This window comes from Hibiscus syriacus, unplaced genomic scaffold, assembly GCF_006381635.1.
Source record: "Hibiscus syriacus cultivar Baekdansim isolate YM2019G1 unplaced genomic scaffold, ASM638163v2 tig00004041_pilon, whole genome shotgun sequence".
Classification (NCBI taxonomy): Eukaryota; Viridiplantae; Streptophyta; class Magnoliopsida; order Malvales; family Malvaceae; genus Hibiscus; species Hibiscus syriacus.
The window spans coordinates 171023-198866 of NW_024061995.1; the positions used below are offsets into that span (position 1 = coordinate 171023).

At 32.6% G+C, this 27844-nt stretch overlaps 3 protein-coding genes across 4 annotated transcripts; 1 reads left to right on the forward strand and 2 right to left on the reverse strand.

Moving 5' to 3' along the window:
- Positions 1–2158: 2158 nt before the first annotated feature.
- LOC120187737 lies at positions 2159–4894 on the reverse strand. Its single transcript, XM_039191379.1, has one exon. The coding sequence runs from the start codon at positions 4804–4806 to the stop codon at positions 2794–2796; it is 2013 nt and encodes a 670-aa protein (XP_039047310.1). The 5' UTR covers positions 4807–4894; the 3' UTR covers positions 2159–2793.
- Positions 4895–8807: 3913 nt separating this feature from the next.
- LOC120187749 (haloacid dehalogenase-like hydrolase domain-containing protein 3) lies at positions 8808–13864 on the reverse strand. Its single transcript, XM_039191383.1, has 6 exons — positions 13460–13864; positions 11153–11259; positions 10075–10183; positions 9652–9813; positions 9145–9318; positions 8808–8942 (listed from the first exon to the last, which is right to left on the reverse strand). Exons 1-6 carry the CDS (start codon positions 13766–13768, stop codon positions 8913–8915), a joined length of 891 nt encoding a protein of 296 aa, XP_039047314.1. The 5' UTR covers positions 13769–13864; the 3' UTR covers positions 8808–8912.
- An 8565-nt stretch (positions 13865–22429) lies between these two features.
- Positions 22430–27382, forward strand: LOC120187758. Of its 2 annotated transcripts, none has more exons than XM_039191397.1 (8): positions 22430–22512; positions 23251–23331; positions 24095–24200; positions 24703–24885; positions 25658–26137; positions 26406–26489; positions 26592–26672; positions 27140–27382. In XM_039191397.1, the coding sequence occupies exons 2-7, from the start codon at positions 23284–23286 to the stop codon at positions 26654–26656; spliced, it is 966 nt and encodes a 321-aa protein (XP_039047328.1). In that variant the 5' UTR covers positions 22430–22512; positions 23251–23283; the 3' UTR covers positions 26657–26672; positions 27140–27382. The 2 variants fall into 2 exon arrangements, with proteins under 2 accessions (XP_039047328.1, XP_039047320.1); XM_039191389.1 differs by lacking the exon at positions 27140–27382 and adding an exon at positions 26958–27106 and having other exon boundaries at positions 22431–22512.
- Positions 27383–27844: the final 462 nt, after the last annotated feature.

Genomic DNA, 27844 nt, shown 5'->3' on the forward strand with positions numbered 1-27844 from the left:
TATCTTCTTCAAGTGTCTGATTTAAAGATAAAAGCACGGGCATCAATTTTGGTGGAATTTTCTCTATAAAACAATAGGGTAAATTATGTATTTAATACCTAAATTATTAGTTTTGGCCTATTTTAGTACCTAAACTTTTAATTTTTTAAAACCATTCCTAACATTTAGTTTCATTTCATTTTAGTCCCCATTGTTAAAAATTTAATGTGTTCACCACATAAACTATCAGTTTTGGTATGTTTTAGGACTTAAACTTTCAATTTTGCAAAACTTAACGTTAAATTTTGAACGGGGTACTAAAATGAAATAAAAACTAAACTTTATGAGTTATTTTTTAAAAAAATTGAAGTTTAAGTACTAAAATAGATAAAAACCGATAGTTTAGCTAATATATGCATAATTTATCCTAAAAATGAGATAAATTACGTATTTAGTACCTAAACTATCTATTTTAGTTCGTTTTAGTACTTAAACTTGCAATTTTTTAAAATCACATCTAGCGTCTATTTTTTGTTTCATTTTATTACTCGTTGTTAACATTTAATGGATGAGTTCGTTGGTCGTTGAAACCCAAACTTTTCAACCCGCACCTTTTCAACCCTTAAAAGTGATTTAGACCTCTATTTCATCGTAAAATGACTCTATCTCTCCAAATTGACGATGGACTCTTTGATTTCTTCATCCTCCGATCTCCGTCGTCAACCATTTGATGAGTCTGAAACTGTACTATGTTAGTCGACTCGTCATTCTCTCGTGGTTCACCATTTGGATTGGTTGTCCATCTACTAGAGCTATGTCCCATCAGCCCATCCGTTAAGTTTTTAACGACAAGTACTAAAATGAAACAAAACTAAACATGAATTTTACCTAAAAAATAAAATAAGTATTTATTGGATAAATTACTTTAAATACCCTCAAGTTTTAATGTTTGTGTGGATACCATCGAACTTTTTAATTGATTGATTTGAATCACTGAATTTTGGTTTTTAACATTTTCTTTTTGAAATTTGACCATGCCTTCATTAACTAAAATTATCGTCATTAGCAAGTACAGAGAAAATGCAAGAATTAAAATACAACGGCATGGATGTCTGAGACACATAAGTAGCTAACATATGAGCATATTTATTAGCTTTTCGACTAGCATACCCTTCAACCACAAAGGTCGCACTGTCACGGACAATGATCTTAAATGATGGCGTACTCATTGACCGGACAAACCCTATTCTATTTAAAAAATTTATGTTATTAACATATGTGTACCACACAAGAGGCAGAGTCCGTTGGATAATCCCGCCAGAAACAAACGACGACCGGTCAGGAGAGCCTCGTGAGCTAGTCGCCAACGGCCAAGCCCCGGTCAAAAGGGTGACCAGCCCACCAATAGTCACGGAGGGAAGAAACAGTATAATCCGATAACCCTTGAGGAAGGAGATAACAGTCCATGAGATACGTTGGAAGTGAGCTGGTGTCGATGACCTTCGTATGTGTATTTGCCGCCGGCCTTGATAAATTAGTATTTCCCAAGAACACATTCAATGTACGTAGCTTTGTCACAAGTTTTACTGTGACAAAGCCGTCATCGTGGATCTCTTTCTTCTTCACATATGTCACAGTAATGTCGCAACGGATAGTCATCGGGATCTTGATAAGTAAGCGTCAAAGAATGTTTGTTGCACTTATGTCGAGCAGTGCGTGGTATCGTAACACATCCCTTATCCAAAGCAAATGTACAATCCTTACATCTGTATATAGTATCGGAACTACCGCAAGCATTGCACTTCCCTTCGTACTCGTGATCGAAGAAGAGGAAATGTGGATTATTTGCTTGATATGTAAAACTGTGAGACACCGAAGCACATCTGAGGCAAAAACACCATGAATTATCCACTCTATAGAAGAAACCATTACCCCTATGGTGACACTGATTGCATCTGAAAATACCATCCGTGAGAAGACTAAACGACTCTGCAAGAAACCATAGTCGACGCATCCTCCGTAATAAAACACAAGCCTTGTGCAAGAAGAAGAAGAGTGTGGAGGCGGTGAGCAGGGTGATGAATCTCCGAGGGCAGCTCCGCACATCTCTTGTGAAGGTAAAACCGGCCCTCCCCACAGCTGTAGCTTGAACCCGACACCTTTTCCGCCCAGCCGCCGCAGTCATAAGTAGTGTCGCTTGGACTGCTGATGTCGTAACGGATAATCGTCGGGATCTTGATAAGCAAGTGTCAAAATATGTTGATCACTCTTATGCCAAGCAGTACGTGGTAATGTCATAAATCTCCAATCCAAAGCAAAAGTGCAATCTTTACATCTGTATGCTCTGTCAAAACTCAAATCTTTACCACAAGCATTGCAAGTTCCCTCATATTTTTCCACAAAGAGGAGGAAATGTGGCACATCCGTATGATATACAAAACTGTGAGGTATTGAAACACATCCGAGACATAGTTTTATACGATTATACAATTTATAAGAGAAACCTCTACACACACAACGACATCGACAACATCGAAAAATACCGTATTTTATACGATTATACAGTTTATAAGAGAAACCCCTTAACCTTTGACCAGCAAAAGCTGCAACGAGCTCCTCTTTTCTGAAGTTCCAAAGCTGGAAGAAGAAGAAGAAGAAGAGGATGGTCGCAGCGAGCAGGGTGATGAATCTCCGAGGGCTCCTCCGCACATTTAATACATCACAAGCATTTTTAATTCAGACGAAAGCACCTTCATACGTCATTCACTACCGCAATCAATGTAACGGCCACTATCAATTTTACTTTAACAAGAGTCAAGAAGGTTTTATGCAACTCCAATGAGCAATATATTTGCACCCTTGCTCTACGCACTCGAGGGCTAGATCTTGGCACGGCTCACGGCATCGAACGCATTCGGGATAGTAGTAGATCTTCCTGACGAAAGCGAGAGGATGTGGATGACCTTTATATGCATATTTGCTTCCGCCATTGATAAACGGGTACTTTCCGAAAACACACTCGATATGCATGGCATTGTCACAAATTTCACAATGATAAAACCATTTTTGTGGATCTCTTTCTTCTTCACAGATGTCACAGTATCGTCGTAGCGGATAGTCGTCGGGATCTTGATAAGCAAGTGTCAAAGAATGTCGATCACTCTTATGCCAAGCAACGCGTGGAATCGTAACGCATCTCGAATCCAAAGCGAAGGTGCAATCCTTGCACCTGTATTTGAAAGTAGACATTACATATTCACTACAAGCATTGCACTTCATTTCGTACTTGTGATCAAAGAAGAGGAAATGTGGCTCGTCTGCTTGATATGTAAAACTGTGAGGTACTACAGCACATCTAAGGCAGAAGCACCAAAAAGCATTCACTCTGTAGGAGAAACCACTGCCCATGTACTGACAATGAAAACATCTGAAAATACCATCTATGAAAAGATTGAACGGCTTTGCGTTAAACCATAGCCGGCACATCCTCCGCAATTCGGCACATTCCTTGTGCAGAAAGAAATCACAATGTGAACAATAGTAGAATGATGATAGGATAGGTAGCACGCAACCATTGCAGTATTTCTTATCCTTAATCTCATCTGAGAATATCAAGTTGTGCTCATGACTAACGTGTTCTATCTCTGCAGCTATTACATCGTCTCCGACTTTAATTTCCTTGATAACACGAATGATGGAACTCGTAGATTCTTCAGACAACGAATCGGATTCCTTGAATTCGTCTGGATTTTCAACCTCAACCACACCATATAATCCCCTGGTCTTAATGGAGCACTCGACATGGATAACAAAATCACAACCTGGCCGAGAGCAATAGTAACTCCCATGCTCGATGTTTACCTTTTTGTAACAGATCCTGCAATCCCAAGTTCTGGAATCATTGCGGTCGACACAAAGGAAAAAGCAATGGGAAATGGGATGGGGATGAAGATTGAGTCGAATGTGCCGTGGCAACGAAATGCAGTCCTTGTGAACTATAATGTTGCATGTAGAACAAATATATGAAACATAATTTCCCTGATTGCCACATGCATTACAGTCGAATGTATCATTTGGTTTTAACAACAAAGTGAAAGGGTGATCATGATGAGCTTTATCTTCGATAATTGGTGGTGGCCAAGCACATGTATAGTGCATGTAGAACTTGCAAGGGGCACAACGATAGAAAATTCCCAACCCAATATAGCCTTCGCATATGCTGCATTTAGAGAATTCTTCAGCAAAATCATTGAAAACCGGCAAGAGCTTGTGTTTACGGTGGCAAGGGTGATTGATTTCAGTGGGTGGTACTAGACATTTTTCATGGAAGAACTTTCTACAATCGAAACAAGCATACGAGGCATCATCTACTTCTATTGGATCTCTACAACCCTGGCAGTTAAAAGATCGAATCGGGTTAATGGAGATCAAAGGATGAGGGTGGGCAACATGGATTGTCTCGACCAAGTTTCCAACAGTGTCACGTGGAAGCAAAGCGCAGTTAAAGTCAAGGTAAAATCCACAAGAAGAACAATAATAGTTAAACCCCTTGACCTTTTTACGGCAAACGTCGCAAGAAACTCCTCTTTTCGGATGGTGGTATGTTGGAAGAAGAAGACGGTGGCGGTGAGCAGGGTGGTGGATCTCCGAGGGCGACTCTGCACATGTTTTATGGAGGTAAAACCGGCACTTCTCGCAGCCGTAGCTCGGACCCGTCACCTTTTCCGCACAGCCAGCGCAGTCGTGAGTGGCGTCGCTTGAACCGCCGGTGTCATCGTTGAATAGCAATGGATGATGATGACACCTGTGATGAAGCTCCTCCACCATGTTTCTCTTTTTTTTCCCGGTGTCGCTCCGCTGTTCCAAATTTTTATCACTTACAGTAGCAGCACTATGCTTGGCTTACATCTCTTGCAATGTCGCATTCGTTTAATCAAATAATGAGTGTCTTTACAGCTGTCCTCTGTTCCAAATAATGGATGGCTTAATATATGTTTTGGTCCGTTTATAGTTTAATTATTATTTGGGTAAAGTAGATAAATAGTCCCATACTATAAAGTACTGCTTTGTTAAATCCTTCAACTATTAATAATTATAAAATAATCTCTGACTATAAGGCGTTGCTTTGCTATGTGCTTCGCCTGTTAAGTTTCAAATGGTCACATAACTATTAATGTGATCCAAACTAGTAATTTTTCTTTAAAATTTTAATGATCGTCTGAGCTGGACGTTGACCTACTGATTGAGATATGATAAAATCATATTTTACTAATGTCTACTAGCGACATCGTTGCTTTCAAGTACTGGCTTGACGATATAATGTTATTTTTTTGAGTTCATCAACCATTAAAAGTTATAAAATGGTCAATCGACTATTAATTATGTTCCAAACCAGTCTTTTTCTGATAAAAAGTGACGGTTGTCTAAGTTGAAAGTTAACATGATAACTAGGATATGACAGTTGTTTGAAATTCTTGATCATATTTTATCATATCACAGTCAAAAAATTAACATTTTCCCAAAACATCGTCAATTTCTAACAGAAAAGGACGATGTTAGAATATAATGAATAGTCGGTGATCATTTTATAACTTTTAATAGTCGAGATTCAACAAAGCAACACTTTATAGTCGGAGGACCATTCTGTAACTTTTAATAGTCGATGGACTTAATAAAATAATACTATATAATCGGGAGACCATTTGTATATTTTACATCGTTAATTGAATACGCATGAAAGAGGTTCGTCAATATTGGAATAACAATTTGATTAAAACCCCGAAACCGAATGAAGCTGAAAACAATAACTAATGTGTAATGTGATTTATTCTGTACAGTGTACATAACATTTTGATTTTGATTCAGCTTCCACAAATTACTAACATCCATTTTAGATTTTTTTTTTATGTATTTTCTATTGAAAATATGTTTTTATCCCTTAAAATTTTATAAGATTAAATTCGCCCACAAATTAAAATCTTACATCCGTCTATGTGCCCTAATAATAATAATATTTATCCAAAATGAAAATAAGTTACTTGGAGAGATGAATGAATGAATCATTGGTTAGACTATGGTTGTAAATGGGACGAGACAAATCGCGAGTTACTCGAGATCGATTCGATCAAGGATTGATAAATACTCGGATCGAATGGACTCGAGCTCGAGCTCGAGCTCGACTTGAGTTATTAACGAGCCGAAAAGAGCTACTTGATATTCGACTCGAAAAGCTCGTGAGCTGCTCGAAAATATAATATATTAAGATTTTATTTTTTTTAAAAATAATTTATTAATAATATTAACATTTATGTATTGATTTTTTTAAATACAATAAGATTTTCATTATTTAATGTTCAGGTTCGAGTTTGAGGCTTCAATCGAGTTAAGTTTAAGATTTTTTTTTCTTCATTTCAAGCCTTTTCGAGATATTCACGAGCTTCAGTTTAGGATTTCGAGTTCGAATCGAGCTTGAAAATTTTAAGTTTTCGAGTCGAGCTCAGCAATACTCGAGCTCGACTCGGCTCGTTTACACCCCTAGGCCAGACACTGCAGCATTGTATGGGCCTTTCCACTGTTAGTAGCCGAACCCCTCATTGTATGGGCCTTTTCACTGTTAGTTTGTCCATATGCAACAACTGTACCTGCAACACAAGCAATTGAATTGAGAAACTATAAGGCGCATATCATTATAGAAACCAGATGAGCATGCACTGTCTAACAGGCATGAGACAGTTTTCCCCCACTTTCACCTGCAATTGAAGAGAAGGCCTTTCAAGAAAAAAAAATTCAACTAACTGAAAACTCTAGGGTAGGTGACTCCAATTACGGTACTGGAGGAAGGCACCTTAACATAGGGTGGCTCATGCTACTAATACTTGGAATGAGTACCTTTAAGCATGCAACCTAACCCAACCTAACACACAAGGCCTTAGCAAATTAATGTGACTGTGTTACCATGTTAAGCATATCCAAGAACCAATTGGCAATAGGTGACTGCAATACCACAGCAAACTGTAAGTCTGTAACCTTAGCCAACATGGGATAACACCACAACCACTAGATATCTCTCTCCAGTACCAAACTAAGAGGCCATAGATAGCTCAAAGAGAATGCAGTAGATTCTTGAGAACTGGATTCAAGCTGAGTTGTTAATGCCAATATTCCAATAGGCCCTAGTAAAAACAAGAAGCCTTTCCCACTAGAGAGTGAAACAACCTACCCATCGCCGTATACAATACCTCCATTCCCATAATAGCCAAACGATGCGTTTGGAAACCAAATTTGGAATAGAATTTCATCACAATTCTTGTTGGAGAGTAACTTTTAAACAAAAATGGAGATAATATAATCAAGGGTAAACTACTCATTTATTGACTAAACTATCAGTTTTGGCCCGTTTTAGTACCTAAACTTTCTATTTTTTTTCAAAATCATACCTAATGTTTAGTTTTTGTTTTATTTTAGTACCCACTATTAAAAACTTAGCGTGTTTGGTCTGTTTTAGTACCTAAATGTTCGAATTTTTCAAAATTGAACGTTAAATTTTGAACAGAGTGCTAAAATGAAACAAAAATTAAACTTTAGATATGGTTTTGAAAAAATCGAAAGTTTAGGTACTAAAACGGACCAAAACTAATAGTTTAAGTACTAAACATGTAATTTACCCTATAATCAAATTAATTGAATGGTACCATTGAATCCACGAACTACTGCCGCCACAAAATCTTTAAACAGGTAATCCACTATATTATATCATGACACGTGTCATCATATAATTAGAAGATTAAATATATTGAATTAATTTAAAATTAAGATTAATTTGATAGATTGTGTAAGTAATAAAGACTAAATGTAAATTATACTAATTTTATTAACTACCACGTTAGCACTCCCTTTAATTGTTAACAGCTAGTGGCCTGATTGAATTCATTTAAATAGTTGAATCGTCTGGTTGATAAGAATTCAAAAATGGTGATCAAAATAAAAAGAAGCTATAGTTGGGTGACCACTTATATAGTTTACCCAAATTACAATAATTTCTTACGTTTTTATATTTGGCCTAATAATGAATTCCATCCCTCTATTTTAGAAAAAAATATAAGTTAATCCATCTATTTTAATTTATTATGGTAACTTATCCTTGTACCTAATAAGATTTGAAGTTAAAATCATGAACTTCAACCTATTAGTAGCATGTAAATTTTCTAATTTTATTAATTATTTACACATAAATTATTAAATTTTTTATATACGATTTTTATCTCGTATAAATTTTATAATATATATATTAAAAGAAAAATAATACTAGAGGAAGATTCAGAATATTAGAATATAAAGAGAAACAAAGTTATACTTTTTTCAAACTAAACTTAAATTACAATCCTTTCGTTTTAGTCTTTTTTTTTTCTTTTTGTTGTCTTCCCGATTCTAAAGTTTTGCTTTAACTAATCCAGACCGACCCACGTCGCACACTTGACTTTGGTGGGTGAGTCTCCTAGCAGAGATTTTCTGTATACATAAGGACTCGAACTCAAGACCTAAAAAAATACACTCCAACAACAAAAACTAAAAATAACAAGAGAATAAAATATTGACATATGCACCAACAACATGTTGATCTACTGAGACGAGACACTAGATCCCTTAAGCAAAGTCATGTGTTCGAATTCTTACGATTGTGAATAAAGCAAACTAGGTTGGGAGGGTCGTTCTTGCCTCTGCAGTACTCGATTCGGATTAATTGATCAACAAATCGGACACTGGTGATTATACCAAAAATATTATACATATATTTTAATAAAAAAAAAACTTTAAACATCCACATAATATTTTTTCAACATAATATCCTAATTAGCTCATACATAAGGTATGTATAGCCTTAAAATCTATCCTTTTTTCACACACTTAGTTCCAAGCATTGATGATGATCCTCCCTACACCTGGACTCCTATCCTCTGGGCAACCTGCCATATAATTTAAGGGTAAGATTAAAATTATAAATTGAAAATGAAAAAAATAGATTTATTTAAAAATTAGATTATTAGTTCAATTCAATGGCTTTAATTATTGATTTAGGTTAATGATATCGAATTGAATAGATTTGATTCGATCCGATCCGATCCAATTCATGAACATATATAAGGGATTAGAGAGTTGGAGAGAAACCTCTTTAAAAGAGTGAACATCGGAACCCCAGAGCCAAGCATCACAACCGGCGTCTCTGGCACCCCACACATCATTCCTACGGTCATCCCCTACATGAACCGCCTCCTCTGGTTTTATCCCCAACAGCTCACATGCTTTTACAAATATTGTTGGATTTGGCTTCTCTGCTTCCACCTGCCATTGTTGCAACATCTTACAAACTCTAGCCATTAATGATATTTACATATAGAGACTTACTTCGTATTGGTATAACCCGAAACTAATTCGACTCACCCAATTCACAGTTCTACAATCAGGGATGGATTGAAGGGTAGTGGCCCCTTGAAAATTTAAAATGATCATATATTTTAGATTTTTTCTATATATTTTTGCCCCTAAAATTTTATAAGTTTAAGTTTGTCCTCCTGAAATTTTAAAAGTTTAAATTTGTCCCCCTACATAAAATCCTATGTCTGTACCGTCTATAACCGCATCAACCTGGTGTAAAGAGAGAGAGAGAGAGCTTACTTCAGCTGACACTGCAATAGCATCGAACCAGTGTTCGCAATTCAGTGCCCTCAACAACGGTCTCAACCGAGTGTCAAAATTCGAGACGACGGCTAACTTCACACCAGCTTTTCTAAGAGCCTCGAACACTTTCTCAGCCTCCGGATCACACAGATGCCAAGCCTTTACAAAAGCAAATAAGAGGTAAAATATACATATTATCTTCATAAACAGGATGGATCGAGAGGTGGTAGGATACAGTCTCAAATCTTCAAGAATTCGGTTATTTTCTTTGTATTTTCTATTGATGGTCTAACTTCACACCCTCTAAATCTTTATTTTAACCTCTTAAATCTATACCTCTTAGAATAAAATCTTACGTCTGTCCATGCTCATTAATCTATTTAATACAAATTATGAACACTAATTAGAAGTTAAACCCACCTCGTTGGTGGTGTAGTAGTTATAAACTTCTTCGAAATACTGAGAATCTGAGCAGCCTGTGGAAGAACTCACTATATATTGCCAAAAGGGTCTCCCATCATTCACATATCTGCAATAAATGAAAACTATGTTACTCGGATGCTTTAAGTGGTAAAGCATTTCATGTAAAAATATAAATTCTTATTCGATAAATTATTACATACGAAATGATAAAACTAATTCAGATTGAGGGCCCCAGTTTGGGGTGAAACTGGATTATTCGAAAGTTTGACGACTAATTTAGAATGAGAATCATAGTTTAAGGATGAAATTGAGATATTCAAAAGTTTAAAGACTAATTTAAAATAAAGATCATAATTTGAGAACATGTAATGCAATTAACTATGAACCCAATAAAGAAGTTAATTCATGGAACGGTTTTAGTTAGTGATTCCAAGTGATCACATAATTAAAAAAGACCAACCTTCTATTGGTTTAATCACTAATTAATGACTTACCATAAACACTTCGATAAAGAAACTTTAACACTAATTATGTGTTGTATAATAAAGACAAGAATGATAAAGAAATAGAATACACAAATGGTCATCCGACTATAAGATATTGTTTTATTAGGTCTCTTGACTATTAAAAATTACAAAATGGTCTTATGACTATAGAATGTTACTTTGTTGAGTCCCTCGACTATTAAAAGTTACAAAATGGTCACTCGAGTATTCATTATGTTCCAAACTCATCCTTTTCCGTTAAAAATTAACGGTATTCTAAGCTAAACGTTAACCTGCTGACCGTGATATTATAAAATATGATATTGGAATCTCAAATGACAATCATATCTCAAGCATAATGTTCACATTCAGCTTAGATAAACGCTAATTTTTTTAATGGAAAAGGATGAGTTTGAAACATAATGAATAGTCGGGTGACCATTTTGTAACTTTTAATAGTTGAAAGACTTAACAAAGTAAAATTCTATAGTCAGATGATCATTTTGTAACTTTTAATACTCGATGGACTTAATAAAGTAATATTCTATAGTTGAGTGACCGTTAGTGTACTTTACCCAAAGAAATAATACCTGAGACGAGATTTACCCCAAGGCTGAGCATATGCCCTTCGATATCTGTTCAATATCTCAGCTTCAGAGTACTGCACCCCATATTTCTCCCCTATCTCTCTATAAATCTACACCCAAAAATAGAAAAATTAAACCATTGTACATAAGTTTCAATGAAAACCCAAGTTGAAAACTAAAAATTTCATAACTTTTAAGGATTACATTATGAATTTATCATTTTACGGGGGCTTAAATCCAATTTTATCATGTATAAAACTAATAATTGTTTAATTTCCAAAAAGTCTATATGCAATTTTATAACTATAGGGTGTGCCTATGGTAACATGCATAGATAATTAGATATGCTCTGGCATGAAATAAATATAATTTTATTGTTTTACGGGGGCCTATATTCAATTTTACCATGTATAAATTTACAAGTATTAGATTTCCAAATAAGTCAATATACAAATTTATCATTGTAGGGACTGCTTATGGCAACATGCATAGATAACTAGATATGCTCTGTCATGAATTAAATATGTTAAATTTTCATTTTTAGTCCCTTTATTATGTTTAAATTCAATATCGAGCCACTACACTATAATTTAATCCTCTACTTTTATATTAGGGTAAATTACGTATTTAGAATCTAAACTATCAATTTTGATCCGTTTTAGTATCTAAATTTTCAATTTTTTCAAAATTAAACCTAAAGTTTAGTAGTTCCCGCCATTAAAAATTTAGTTTTTTATTTCAATTTATTAATCCATTCAAAATTTAACATTAAAATTTGAATAGCGTTCGTTATCGCGTTTTCGGTTGCATCGCAATTATCACGGTTACGGACATAACGGATGTCATCGCGTCACTGCGGGTGTCACGATCGTTAATTTTTTAAAATTCGCACAATTTATTCTAAACCATAATAATTATAATTTTAAAGAGTCGTTTTTAACGATTTTTAGAATGTTTTCGAAAAGAATATATATATATATATATATATATATATATATATATATAGTTTAATCGAATAATAAACTTAGTGATAGGATAAGATAATTAATTAATAACATTGTAGATACATTATTATTTAAAAGAGATAAGATTATTAGGAAAAACTCTAAAAAAAATAAAATGGATAAAAATAAATTACCCATTATTATTCACCTACCAAAATCAACATATTATAACTTAAAACTCATAAAATTAAAAATAACACATTATTTATTTTAAAAAAAACCTATAACATTATAAGTAAAAAAATATATTAAATCCATAAAATAATTAACTTATTGGGTATGTTTTAGTCCAAACCCAAAACATTAAAAGTAAAAAATTAATTAACTTATTATTAGGTATGTTTTGGTCCAAACCCAAAACATTAAAAATAAAAAAATAATTATTTAAAACATAACTAAAAATTTATTAAATCCCTTCTTCTTTTACTTCTGATCATACATGAGTGAGAGGGAAGGCAGAAACGCAGAACAAATTTTGTGAAAAATAAAGGTTTTTTTGTTAAAATTCGCCCATTTTGTTCTTTAGTTTTTCATGTTATTAAACTTTCTTTGATTGCTAGCCTGATTCCTACCAAAAATACCTAAAAAAAACCTTACTTTGTCGTTGCATGTTACACCAAAAGAAAAGCAAGAATAAATACTTCTCCTCAAAGTGAAAGACTTTTTTCTGATTTTGTTTGATTTTGAGTCTAGACAATGAAATTTGAGAGGAAATCTAAAGTTTTATTTTGAATTTGCTGTTGATTTGGTGTAATGAAAAGTAACGGAAATAACAAGTTGTTTTCGTCGCGATCGACCGTTACCGTTAAGTTGTGGTCGTTATTTGTGTGATTCTCATGTCACACCTCTTTTTTGAACAATATCAATTTCGGACAGCAGCGCTACCGAGAAATAGCGACCGCAATAACGTTTTTATTCTGCTATTTGAAGCCATGGTTTAGGTACTATAACTGACCAAAATTGGTAGTTTAGGTGCTAAACGTGTTGAGTTTTTTAACTAAAAAGAAAACTAAATGTTAGGTATGATTTTGAAAAAATTAAAAGTTTAGATACTAAAATTGATAGTTTAAGTACTAAATGCATAATTTACCCTTTATATTATCATTTGTGACCATTCCGGTATAATACTAATGTGAAATTTTTCTTAGAAATTTCTCTTATAATTTATAATGTTACAGATTTTATACTACAAACTAGAACGAACAGAATTATATCAAACTATAGGATAGAAATTTAAATTTGAGCATAGTAGAAGGATTAGAACCATAATTTAACTGATTAAACATAGTCAAAACAAACAGAGTACCTGAGCCATGGGCTGAGAGGGAGCCAAGAGGGTGCCGGCAGCGTCAACAAGCACAGCCTTGTGAGTGATCTCTCCATAAAGTGACCGCCTATAATCCAAATATTCCTTCACTCCCAGCGGTTCAAATCCCATTGGATCCCTTAGAGCCGCCACCGCCGCGGCTGAGGAAGACGACGAGAAATCGCGGCTAATCGGCGGCGTTGGCGGCCGGGTGTAGCTATTGAAGTCGAAGCAGCCGATGAAACCCGGTCTAGGAGCCCGGTTCAGGAACCTACGCAACTCGGATCGTGCTGTGGCCATTAACGCCATTTTAAGAGCTTCTTCATCTAACTTTCTCCCGGTTTGTTTTTTGCGGGAAGCAGAGAGCTCTTAACAGAAGAATTGCGTAAAGGAGGCTCGAATGAAACGATACTGGAAGTGTTTTCGTGGTCTTCAGTTGTTTAAATGCATCTTCGATTCCGTTATATTTACTACTCTACCCTCCCTTCACATTTCTTCTAGTTCTTTTGTACAAAAGGTGTAATTTTAGCTTTCATTCTTGGGTAAATCACACATTTAGGACCTAAACTATTAGTTTTTGTCTTTTTAGTATATAAACTTTAATTTTTTTTAAAAATATACTTAACGTTTAGTTTTTATTTCATTTTAGTACCAAACAGTTAAAAATTTAATACGTTTAGTATCTAAACTTTCAATTTTTTTCAAGACTTAACGTTAAATTTTGAACATGGTACTAAAAATGTGTGGTTTACACTTCATTCTTTTACTTTACAAAACTGATACCTTAGTCCCTATTATTTATTCTTGGGTAAACTATACATTTATTGCCTAAACTATCAGTTTTGATCCGTTTTAGTATCTAAACTTTTAATTTTTTAAAATCATACCTAATGTTTAAGTTTCATTTCATTTTAGTACCATATCGTTAAAAACTTAACGCGTTTAGTACCTAAACTATCAGTTTTGGAGCATTTTAGTACATAAACTTTTATTTTTTTTAAAAACTTAACGTTAAATTTTGAACGAGATATTAAAATGAAACAAAAATTAAGGTTTTTAATTGTTGGTACCAAAATGAAACAAAAATTAAACTTTATGTATGATTAAAAAAAATAAGTACTAAAACGAACCAAAATTAATAGTTTAGAAACTAAACACGTAACTTACCTCTTATTCTTTTAAAAGGTATAGGAATCATATTGCATTAGCCGAAAATAACGTCAATGAGCACAATAGTGATGATGCATAGAATTGAACTGTTAGTTTTTTTTTAATTCTTTGTACATAAATTATTAAATTGTTAATTTTCAACATAACTATTTAACGATAAAATTTAGTAGTATTAGTTAATTATACTAACTTCCTAAATTTTATAAAATATGGGAATTAATTTAAAAAATAAAATATTTTTTCATTTTTTGTAAAATACTAAACATATATTTTAAATTCATAAAAAAATAAATTAAATATCTAAATATATCGAAATCTTATCCGGAAGATTTTTAATCCATATTTTAATGGAATAATTGAAAATAATGAACTCACATGTATCCATCCATGTGGAAGCAACGTATTTGTTTCGCGAATAAAACTAAAGAAATAAAGGTCTTCAATGTGAATGATTATTGTAATTATTATAAGTAAAGAAATATTTAATTATTTTTTTTTAAAAATGCTATTGGTCCACGATTTTATTTTATTATCAATAATTTATGTAATAAATATTAATAACGTAAGCATAAATGCATCACGTTGATTCCTTATCAGAACATTATCTAATAAACATTGTTTGTTTGGATATTTGGGTTAATAAGAAAAATAAAAGATACCAAGTATTAGTCGATTTAACATGACGATATATTAAGTTTAATAATTAAAATTATATTTTTCATATTTTGATATTTGAGATTAAGTAAAATAGATATAGGAGGGTGACATAAATTTCATTTTTATCATATTTTAGAGATAAATAAACTGAATATTAGTGACTAGGGATGGACCAAGGGACGTTGGAGGATGATCTCATCCTTGAAAATTTTAATTTCTCATATAAAAATATTAGTATTTAATAAACCGCTAATGTATAATTGTATGTATTATTAATAAATTAGATTATAATATTTAATAATAAAATTTTTAAATAAATTTTTAAATTTATTTTTAATAATTTGACAATAATGTATAGATATTCGTTTAAGCAAACAAAAATATTATAAAATTAGTTGCTTTCGTTTGTGTTCATAGTGATATTAACAATTTTAACTATAGATAATAATAAATATGTAATATATATGTTTATTATTTTTAATTTAATAATAATATATATATCGTAATATAAAAATAAGATATTAGACGTTTATAATTATTAAATTAATATTTTAAAACACACTCAAAAGATAACCTTAAATTAATGTTTTTCATAATGAAATAAGTATGTATACTTATATATATGTATCGATACCTACCGATAGCCAAAGTTTAACAGTTACCAAATTTTTTAATAATTCTTTATGTTTTTCACCTACAACATTATGAGCCTGACAACATTTTTCGTAGCGCTTTATCGAATTTGTTAATTATCTTATTAAATTTTCGGTCATGTCATTTATTAATTATATATTAGTTCGTCTTTCCTTAGGCAAACCCATATGAGCTGTGAAAGGTTGAAGTTGAGGTGTTTTCCATATGCGTAGCCGTTTCTTGTTTCTATATTGTGCAACATTTTTTTTTTCTCTTTATTTTTTACATAATACTTTGTATAGCTAGAATAATTATAAAATATTACTTTTAAATTTATTTTGTATACCATCAAATTAAATTTATTTAAAAAGAGTTAATTGGATCACATGTCTTTAAAGTATGACTCTCATTTTAAATTGGTCTCTAAAGTTTTAAATGTTCAAATTTCATCCGTAAGCTATGATAATAATTCTAAGTTAGTCCTTAAACTTTTGAACATTTCAATTTCATCCCCAAATTGTGACCTTCATTCTGATCGGTCCTCAAACTTTTTGAACATTCTAATTTCATCCCAAATTATACATCACATCCTTTGTTAATAAAATCGTCAAGCCAAGTTATGTTATTATATGTGTGGGGAAACAAAGAACTTAGGTTAAATTATGATTGAAACTAATTACATATTTGGATGAATTTTGGGATGAAATTAAAATATTTAAAAGTTTGGGGATCAATTTAGAAAGAATATTATAAGTTAGGGATGAAATTAGAATATTTAAAAGTTTAAGTATTAATTTAAAATAAGAGTCGTGGTTTGGGGATGAAATTGAAATATTTAAAATTTTAAGAACTAATTTAAAATGACAGTTATAATTTAAGAACATGTAATACAATTAACTCATTTAAAAATTGGATTTTTTGTTAAGAATAAGAACCCATATTTTAAATTGGTCTATGAACTTTAGATATTTTATATCAGTCCCTATATTATAATTTCATTATGAATTGATCTCTAAACTAGAAAACATTATTTCATTCTAAAATGATCCCTAGACTTAAAAGTATTATATAACTATCTTCAAATTGTCAGCGTCGTTCTATTTTGATCATTCTATTAACATAACGTCAACTCCACTGGTTAAAAAAATAATTTATTTTTAAAGGTATTGTGAATCGAACATGTTATCTTTTAGAAAAATTTAAATCTTCAAATACAAATTAAACTTATTTTAATCAATGAATAAGTAATGATATGAATTAAATTAATACTCAATTAAAAAATTGTCCTTGACCAACAACTGGTTGATATAGTGGGATGAAGCACAAGGTCCCTTAAGCAAGGTCGGTTAATAGATCGGATACCAGTGATTAATTCAAAATAAAAATTATCCTTATTTACTATTTAGTACTAATAATGAATGAGTAGCCTAACCATTCAACTTAGTATTGATCAATGATTAAAGTACAAGGTCCATGGATCTTATCTTATCTTAAGCATAGAATTTCGTATCATATTACATCAAATTTTCAATCAAGAAATTTAGACAAATAAGTTTGTCTGCCACGTTTTGCAAGTAAGTAGAGAAATGGAGGGCATTTTGGTTATTTGGCCACGAACGATCTCGTCCCAATCTAATGAGGAAGTGATGACGTGGCGTGCAAGCAGTGCATATATCATTAGGATCCACGTCCTACCATTATTATTAGGCTAAACTACACCGATACCACCAAACTTTAGGTGTTGTATTGTTTATACCATTGAACTTTTAATTTTACAAACTAAATCACTGAACTTTGATTTTCGTTTCAACTATACCACTGACATGTTACATCATTAACAGCCGGATCAAAACAACATCATTTTTATGAGGTGTCTATGTCAACAACGTCAGCCATGTCATCGTGTCATTAATGATTAACGATTCAGTGGTATAATTAAAATGAAAATCAAAGTTAAGTGTTATAATTGACAAAATTAAAAGTTAAGTGGTATAAATGATACGACACCTAAAACTCGGTGGTATTTGATGTAGTTTACCCTTATTAATTATTATTATTGTTGTTATTATTACTATAAAATACACAAATGGTCATTAAACTGAGTAAAAATTATCATTTTAGCTATTAAAGTTTTAAAAGTTATAGTGATCATTACATTTTATCGAATTATTACAAAATTATCATTAAAATTTATCAAATTAAACACACTCGAGTTTAAAATTGTCAAAATCGATAATGATCTTATCTGAAAATATGAATTTTGAATTTAAATGACTCGAACTTAAAATGACCCACTCTCAACTAACACGTGTACTTGCAATAATGGATTAAAATGAAATAATAGAAGAGAAAGTAAAGAGGAAAAAAGGTGACAACGATTTGAAGACCATGAAACCAAAGGGTGTGGGGACGAAAATAGAGCAAAAACGGTAACCACAAATTGCATTGATTTGCTTCTTTCTATTGGTTTTGAAATTGAAAGATTCAAATAGTCATTCACATCCACAAACCCCTTGGTCCCCCCCAATTCTTGGATTCCCTTTGAGTTTTAGGTACTCAATTTACTTGTTCAGATAGATACATAAGATATCCTCAAATTATGATCCTTATTTTAAAGGAATAATATCAAAAATAGCCCCAACATTTATTAAAACGATCATTTTGGTCTCTATTATTTTTTTTGGAGCATTCCCCCCAATGTTTCACTGAGGCAAAAAAACTCCCTCTATAGGTGAAAACCATTAGTTAACACACGGATATAGCTCAAAAATATGAGTTTTTAACCTAAAATGAAACTTTGAGGGCTAAAATGCTCGAGACAAAAGAATAAGGGACAAAATGATTATCCTGCAAAATGTTGGAGCCTTTTTGTCCTAAAAGAAATATTGAGGGGGAAATGCTCCAAAAAAATAAAATAGGAGCAAAATGATCATTTTGGTAAAGTTGGGGGGCTAATTTCGGCATTATGCCAATTTTAAAATAGTTTACATCAATCATTAAGCTATGATTTTATTCCAAATTTGTCTCTAAATTTTAAAACATAATATATTAGTCCTCACGCTATCCGTATCATTCTGTTTTGATCTTTATGTTAACGTGACGCTAACTATACTTACTTTTGAAAGTCCTGGAAATTGAACTTGTGACCTTCTAAAATAAATTTAATTTGTTTTTCTTGGAGGTCATGTGAAGTTTTTGAAAGGTCGTGACATAAAAAAAACGTAATATTTTTCGGGTAAAGTACACATTTATTATATCAATTATTGCTTTTACTTTATTTTGGTCACCAACTATTTCTCTCTCAAAATCTTACCTAACGTTATATTTAAGTTTCATTTTGGCCGTCCATCATTAAAATAATTAACAAAGATGTTGATAGGTAATGATCATTGATTTTTTTTAAATGTCACATCAATAGTGGGCGACCAAAAAGAATCCAAAATATAATGTTAGTTATTATTTTGAAAAAAAATAGTTGGATAACCAAAACAGAATAAATGTGATAGTTGAGGTATTAAACGAGAAGTTTACCCTATATTTTTTTAACTAGTAGAGTGAACATCACGTTAAAAGAATGATCAAAATGGAATGATAATAATAGTTTGCAAACTGAAATGAAATATTTTAAAGTTTAAGAATCGATTTAGAATGAGATCATAGTTGGGGATCGACCAATATATACTATTTAAAAGTTGAAGGACTAATTTGAAATTAGAGTCATGGTTTCGGGATATCATGTGTAATTATCTATTTACTTTCTTTGGGCCCTTTTGTTAAGCAAATAATACATTGATTGAGTTTGTGGTCCATTATATTAATTGTATACTTGAAATGGATCCATTTTTTAATTATTACACTAATGGTTTAATTGGTGCGATACTTTTTAGGTACAATAATTTAAGGAATTTTCACTTGAATATACGGTTTGGTTGGTTCAATTGTGTGTTTGGGACATAAAATTACAAACATGTCTTATGAAATTGTGTTATTTGTTTTGATTTGGCTTTTATGGTGATTGTGAAGTTTTAATGGTGAAGCCTGCAAAATAATGCACTTAAACTGAGTGGGGCATTGAAGTTGACATTTTGAATGTAGTGGAGTGAAGTTATTAGAGATTTTCATTTCTCTTTAGGGGTTATATAATATTAGCTGACCTTATTCTCATATGTAATGGGATAAGGGAAGGTAGGGTCCGTGAAAGACCTCCGACAATTATTAATTGATCATCGTAGGACTCGATCACAAGGTTAAGAGCCTTGCACTATACCAACTAAGTTGGACCGGCAATTCTCTCTTTTGCGTTATATAATCTTATGTTTATATGGCATGAAGACATTGTTTACGTGTCTTTTACCTTTTCTTTTGGTTTTATTATGCATATATATATATATATATATATATATAGTTAGCATCCACGTAATATAATTTTTTTTTATTTTTACACATATTATAACTTTTTTTATTTTTACACATATTTAAGATTAGGGATGGACACGAGCAATGGCGGATCCAGAAATATTTTGTAGGGTGGACACATATATATTAATAAAAAAAAGTTTTTGTACAAGGTGGACACAAATAAAATTTCAGGATATACACCTTCAGAAAAGTGAACAACTAACATAAAGAAATTCGGATTCCAGGGTGGGCTGGGTTCTAAATGCATCCGCCACTGGGCATAGACTCGAACCAGAAGGGTTCCAATCTGACCCGACCCGATCGGGTTGGTTTTTTCTAAAAATTGGGGTTCAAATCGGGCAAAGTCGGGTTTTTAGTGATTATGTTCAAGTCTAGTCGGGTTCGAGTTTAGGGTAAAAAATACCGTACCTGACCTGAAAAAATATATAATTTCACTTTATGTATTTAGAGATAACTACAATAATACCCATCTATATATTATTATTTTTAATTAAATCCCTATTTTTATTGAATAAATATAATATTTTTTAGTAAATATATTATTTCAAAACTTTTAATGGTTTTAATATTTTAGATTGTTTTAGTACCTAAAATTTTAATTTTTTTCAAAACTTAATGTTAAATTTTGAACGGGGTAACTAAAATGAAACAAAAACTGAAGTTTTTAACGACGATGCACTAAATTTTAAGTATAGTTTTGAAAAAATTAAAAGTTTATGTATTAAAAAAATCCGAAACTGATAGTTTAAGTACTAAACACATAATTTACCCTTTCTTATAATGTTAAAAAAATCCAAAGTATATAAACCAACCTTGGTGAGCCTTGTAATAGTCCTTAAAGTCTATCCAAAGAAAATGCCCAAGAAAATCTATTTTTGCTATATTGGGGTTTCTTCTCCAAACCCAATGGGCAAAATTTATGAAGCCCAAATGAATAATTCACTCTTTATTTATTTTCTTTTTTAAAGTTATTTTTTCTTCTTCATCAACATAACTCAAAGGTAGAGGTGGTAATCAGGTCATTCAGATCGAGTTCGAGTCGGGTCATTTCATATTGGGTCATTTCGGGTTATAATTGTATATCTGATTACGACGACAATTACGAGTTACTAAAAGTTCAACCAGATATCAGTTCAGATATCTGTTATATTCAGTTCAGATTCAGTTTGGTTCGGGTCAGATTGGGTTACGACGACAATTACAAGTTACTAAAAGTTCAACCAGATATCAGACGACGACAGTTACGACAATTTGACTTTGTCATAACTAATCCGGATCAATATTGTATGTCTTATTTTAGTAAATGAATCATCCGATGAGAGTTTTCTATATACAAAAAACCTTAAATTCGAGGCATGTTTTATGAGATTGTTGTTTGAGTTCGTTATGTCCTTATGTGTTGTTATGTCTCTACCTTTCTAAATAGTACTATCACAATTCACATGTATCACTTTAATAGGGTAATTTATACATGTAATACTTAAATTATTAATTTTGATATATTTTAGTATCTAAACTTTTAATTTTTTTAAATCATATATAATGTTTAATTTTTATTTCATTTTAGTGCCCATCATTAAAAATTTAATGCGTTTAATACCTAAACTATGTTTTGGTCTGTTTTAGTACCTAAACTTTTAATCTTTTTAAAACTTAACATTAAATTTTGAATGAGATACTAAAATGAAATAAAAACTAAACTTTAGATGATTTTGAAAAAAAATAAAAGTTTATATACTACACCGGATCAAAACTGATAGTTTATGTACTAAACACGTTAAATTTTTAATGATGAGTATTAAAATAAAATAAAAACTAAACGTTAAATATGATTTTGAAAAAAATTAAAAGTTTTTTCAAACTATTGGTACCGATATAAAATTTTCAAACTATTGAAATATTGCTATACTTCAAGGGTCATTGATGATATTATCCCCTTTATAATATCGAGATGCTTTAAACTTTATCTTTGAAGCGAGTGATTTGTCTATAAAAACAAAAAATTCTCCCATCACTATGCACTGGAATTTTATTTTTAATTATAAAAACAGTGAATTAAAATAATAAATAATCCATCACCTTTTCTGATCTTAATTGTGCTTTTTTTTCTTGTTCCTTTTTCCTCTGCTTTCTCATGTTACCAAGTTGGTACGAATCGGCTCGCGGCTCTTTAGGTCAGTTGAAAAATTTTCTCGAATAATTGTACAATCGTACGAACTTGATTCTTTTTGCATGCATCCGTGAATCGAAACGGAAATAATTCCTTACTTTTTGTGTGCTTCTCATGTGATTTTACTGTTTGTTTTGCAAAAGGATGAATAATTGTTGATTTTATTCTTCCTTTTTTATGACTATGCTGTTTCATCTTGATCGCTGCTTTAAGCTTGGATGCTAGGTGAAATTAGATATCTTTGAGGCAATTTCATATCTTGTTTTAATCGAATTTTGTGTTTGTTTGCATGATCAGGTAATCAAGTTTTTATTTATCGCTGCTTTAAACTTGGAGCTTTAGATGGAATTAGATAACTTTGAGGCAATTTAGTCTCTTGTGTTTGCATGATCAAATGATCAAGTTGTTGAAGATTCTGTAACTATGTTGTTTTATGTTGATCACTGCTTCAAACTTTTAGCTTTAGGTGAAGTTAGATAACTTTGCGGCAATTTAATATCTTGCTTTACTTCAAGGCAATTTAATACTTGTGTTTGCCTGTGAAGTTTTTTCTCCTTAATTTTATAAAATTACTGTTAAATTATTGATGAAAATTGAACAAGAGCCTATATTATAGGGATATTAATTTTTTTATTCTTGAATATTTGCATTTTGTGTTTGGTTTCAAATCGTGTACATTTTTGGGCTCTTGTTTTGGTAATCTTGCGTAGATAATTTATAATTACTGGTATATTTGTGTTAGGTTAATATCTTCGTTTGGAATTTTGAATAAAAGATGTCTACTGGACCAGGTAGAAGGGTTTCGCGGCAAGATATACAACTGGTAAGATGTTGACCTTGATCCTTGACAGTTTTTTTTTATTACATTGGGTATTGGACCCAGGATATGGGGGATGCGAACATGAACCCCCTGGCCACTACCGGGGGTTCATCCTTAGAGAGTTACAGTTAATGAGCGATCATGTATAAAAAACTGTATGCTTATGCATTAATTTTGTCGTGTATAAATTTAAGTATTATATATGTCGTTATCTTGTTTCCTTTAAACTTAAATGTCTTGCTAAAGTTATTACTTTATAATGGGCAGATGGAGGGAGTTTATTATGTGGGTTTTGTGCTATATTGTAGATGTGTTTGTTTTGTTGGTAGTTCACATTTTTGCAGAAGTTCTAATGTTTCTAAGAACTTGAAATTTTGAAGCTGTATATAGGAATGAACTATTTGCTGTAAATAATGTGAAGCAGAAAAATATATGTTTGGTATGTTAATAAAGTGTATTTAATAGCAAAATCCTTTCATACCATGAAGAGGATAGATACAAAAGATAAAGGAAGGAGGAGCGGATAAAGGCGAAACAGCACAAACTGCATTAATTCCTATTTGTTCCTGTAGCACAATTAAGATGCATATCTAATGTGCCATTAGTTCTATGTGGCCGGCTGCTATTCATCTGTTTTTTGTGTGTGTTCCATAAGGGGATTCTACCGACTTAGATTTGTTTGGCATGCATGGTCTGAAAGGTAGCATGATGTCCACAGTGGCTAAAGGTGTTTTGGCTCTTATATCAGTTATATGTGTGATTTCAGGTGCAAAATCTTATAGAACGATGTCTTCAACTCTACATGACGCAGAAGGAAGTTAAGGACACTCTGCTGGCTCAGGCCAAAATTGAGCCTGGTTTTACCGAACTTGGTAAGTATCAGTTCATATATTTTATTTTATCACAACATCCATGCTCATTCCTGACTGTCTGTCCTTATGAAACACCCCTAATCTGATAGCGCTATGTTATAAATCACATGTTTAGAAAATTTATAAGAAAAGATGTACTAAAGCGATGCTCAGGCTTTGTGTTCCATCTGCTGATTCTTACAAAAAATAAAGAACGTAGGTTCCACTACATAGGAGCAGGGATGTCAATATGGTACCCATTTCTCACATGTTTTGGCTTCCCCTTTCGATGCAAAATCTGTTTTAGGGGAAGCGGATATAGACTGGACAGTTGAACCCTCTCCCTCCCCCTTCCCCAAAAAAGTAGCACCCGTAACATTAACTTAGTGTTGGGTATGGATTGCTGTGTTGGTCAACAGGTATATTGTTTCAGATCATGACTTCATGAGGTTTTTCAATAGCTTTTGATCGTTATATAACATCAGCCTTTTTATTCCTTTCACGAATATCTCATGCTTGTCAGTTTGGCAAAAGCTTGAAGAAGAGAATAGAGAATTTTTCCAAGCTTATTATCTGAGACTGATGGTTAAGCAACAAATAATGGAATTCAACAAGCTGCTTGAGCAACAGGTGCGATTGATGGATCAAATTCATTCAACTGGAGTATCCTCAATCTCTAATTCTAATGGACCTCAAATGCCATTGAGTAAGATTGATTTTTGCCCCACTGGACTTTTATTGACATTTTTGTTTAATTGCACAAGCATGCTCCAAATTTGTTGAATTAGCACTTTCTTTGTACGCTATTTATTCTGTTGAGATTTTATTTGTTAAACAATCGTTTTACACTTTTCTAGAAGCAAAGATTGATGGTAGTTTTCTTTTGCATTTTTTATGTTGGTATAACTAGGAAGACAAATAAAGAGAGAAGAAATAAGGACCCTTCTTCATTAACTCTCAACTTGAGTGTTGACAATACAAGTGAAGACTTTAATTTAGCTTCCTTTGTATCAGTAACTATGTGGAATTTGGATATAGGCAGGAGTAGACATCAGGGCGATTACTTCTTATGCATTTATTTGTCCATATCCACTTTTGATAAAAGAGCTGGAAAATTTCTTATTTTTGCACACCTTCGGTTCTCAATCTGTTACATTTTCTTTCTTTACTGGCTCTCGAACCCTGTCGAAGTTAAAGTGAAAAGCACCTAACCATTGAGGGAAAGAGGAGAACCATTTGTTTTTACACACCGTGCTTTTGTCTATTAAGTTCCCAAATCTTCTTTTATCCTTGCATTTTTTTCATTGATTTTTGAGCATGCATCAATCCGTTATAGATACCAGATGTGGCTGTTGGTATAATAGTTACTACTATCAATAATTATTGCATTTTTGTAGGTTTAGTTGCTGTTGATCTGAGAACCAAGCCTGTTTTGTCCAATTTCAATTTTTTTGCAACTGATTAGCTTTCTCTTACAGTGCCTCAGAACTCGTCCTGTTATACCCTAGAGAACACTGTGCCAACTTTGAAACAGGAGGACATGCACCATCCCATGGGATCTAGTTTGCCTAATGTATTCACTAATGGTAGTTCGTCGTTACATGCGGGGATTCACACTCCTATTGATCTGCCTACCCATGCCAGCAGGATTGATGCCCCGCCAGGTATGCTTTCAAGTCAGAATTCAAACATGGGTCTGATGCAAGGAATAAATGGGAAAATGATAAAACCAGAAGCTGGTTATTCGGCCAGTTCTGCTTACATGTTTGGTGCCGAGAGCAATGTTCTGGAGGCACGCCCAACAATTGGGGATACTTCTTTCAGTACTGTAGAATCAAGCACTCAACCTCTGAATGAACCAGTTCTTGATGCCGACATTTCTTCATTTGGGTTTTTAGGCCAGATCCCTCGCAATTTCAGTCTTTCAGATCTCACAGCTGATTTTTCTCAGAGCTCAGGTCTTTCGCTCTGTCAGTTTGTGTCGGCACATGCATGTTCCCCATCCTGAATATTTGTCTGCATGCAAGCATGTTTTTTTGCATCCATATCTTGGTTTCTCATCTATTTTAAATCTAGCTATTTAAAATATATCTCCCGTGCATAGTCATTTGTTTTGGCCTAGTTAGCACTAGTTAATTTCGTATATGAATATCTTAACATTCTAAGAATAAGCTCTTAATGATATCCGCTATACTTTATTTTAGACTAACCTCATTATAATTTCAGATATACTGGAGAGCTACCCCCGATCACCTTTTTTAGCAACTGATAATGAAATTTTCCTTGATTCTCGTGAAAGAGAGCATCAAGGTGAACATCGTTACTCCTGTCTCTCAATCGACAGATTTATATTTCGAGTTTTGTTGGTTCTGATATATGAAGAGCATGGCGTTTTTTGTCTTTGGTTTGTAGGAGACAACAAAAGGTTGGACACCATATCAGAGGGATTGAGTTATGAAGGATTTAGAAATGAATAGCCCTACAGAATTAATGGTATTTCTCTACATATATAATTACTTTATATTTTTATTTATCTGCTGTGTTAGCAACTGTTTCGGAATTTACTCGCCCATTCTTTTGGAACAAGTTTTTGCAACCGTTACGGTTAAGAACTGCCATTGTTATGTGTTTTCTTGGTTCCATTTCTTTTGTCGATAGATCTTTGGTTCAAGCCATGAATATTTTCGGTTAAATATTTCTACCAACTATTACAATTTTTATTTTATCCGGTTGAAAACAGTCGCTTACGGTGCCATATCGTGCAACGCTTTACTGCAGGTACAAATGGCTCCCCTATGTAATAAAAGGGATCTTGTATATATAGCATTTTAGAAGTGAACAACTCGACTGCTTTGATTGATGGATAGAAAGAAGTTAACTGACATCATCGGTACTAGCATGGCTCGGAGAGGGGAAACGAGTTCAAATGAAACTTACAGTTTTTCTTTCGGTGCCAACAGGAGTCCGTGGAAGCGACCGCTTTGCCTTGGAATCTGTTGGCACTCTAGTTGTGTGTCATTTGCCTTCGGGATGGTTTTATCAAACAGGTAATCTGGGAATTTACATTTTGTTTACCATATAACTTATATGTGTGTGTGTGTTTTATTGGGAATCTTCCAAAATGATTTGTGTGGTGTTTACTGTAAGTTTGTGAACCAATATGCAGAAATAGGAATACAAGACGCTTTTATGGTATGGCTTTATATATGTGGTCAAAATATGACGCTAGTCCCTGTGCTTTGATTGAGTTTCAGATTCAGTCCCTATACTTCAAAAGGTTAAAAAAATTAAACCCTTTTCATCGGTTTAAAAGTTCTAATTCAATCGTTGACACTCTTAGTAATTGTTAAAATGTTTCACTTTGGGTGTTGGTATGATTGTTTTGGTGTATTGCTTATTGATAGAAAATTTAAAAGGAAAATACTAACGGAATTTCAATAGAAAATACATAAAAAAATTAAAATATATGATAATTTTAAATTTTCAAGACGACGATTATCTCCACTTGCCCTCTTTCGATCCATCCCTGTATGAATAGAATCTTCGACTAGACCGCGATTTCGACGGATACTTGGAAAAATATTTGGTCAGACTTCGAGTCGCATGGATGCAAGGAAGTCATTCCCATCCTCGATTTCAACTAATATACGGACAGTATTCTTGGT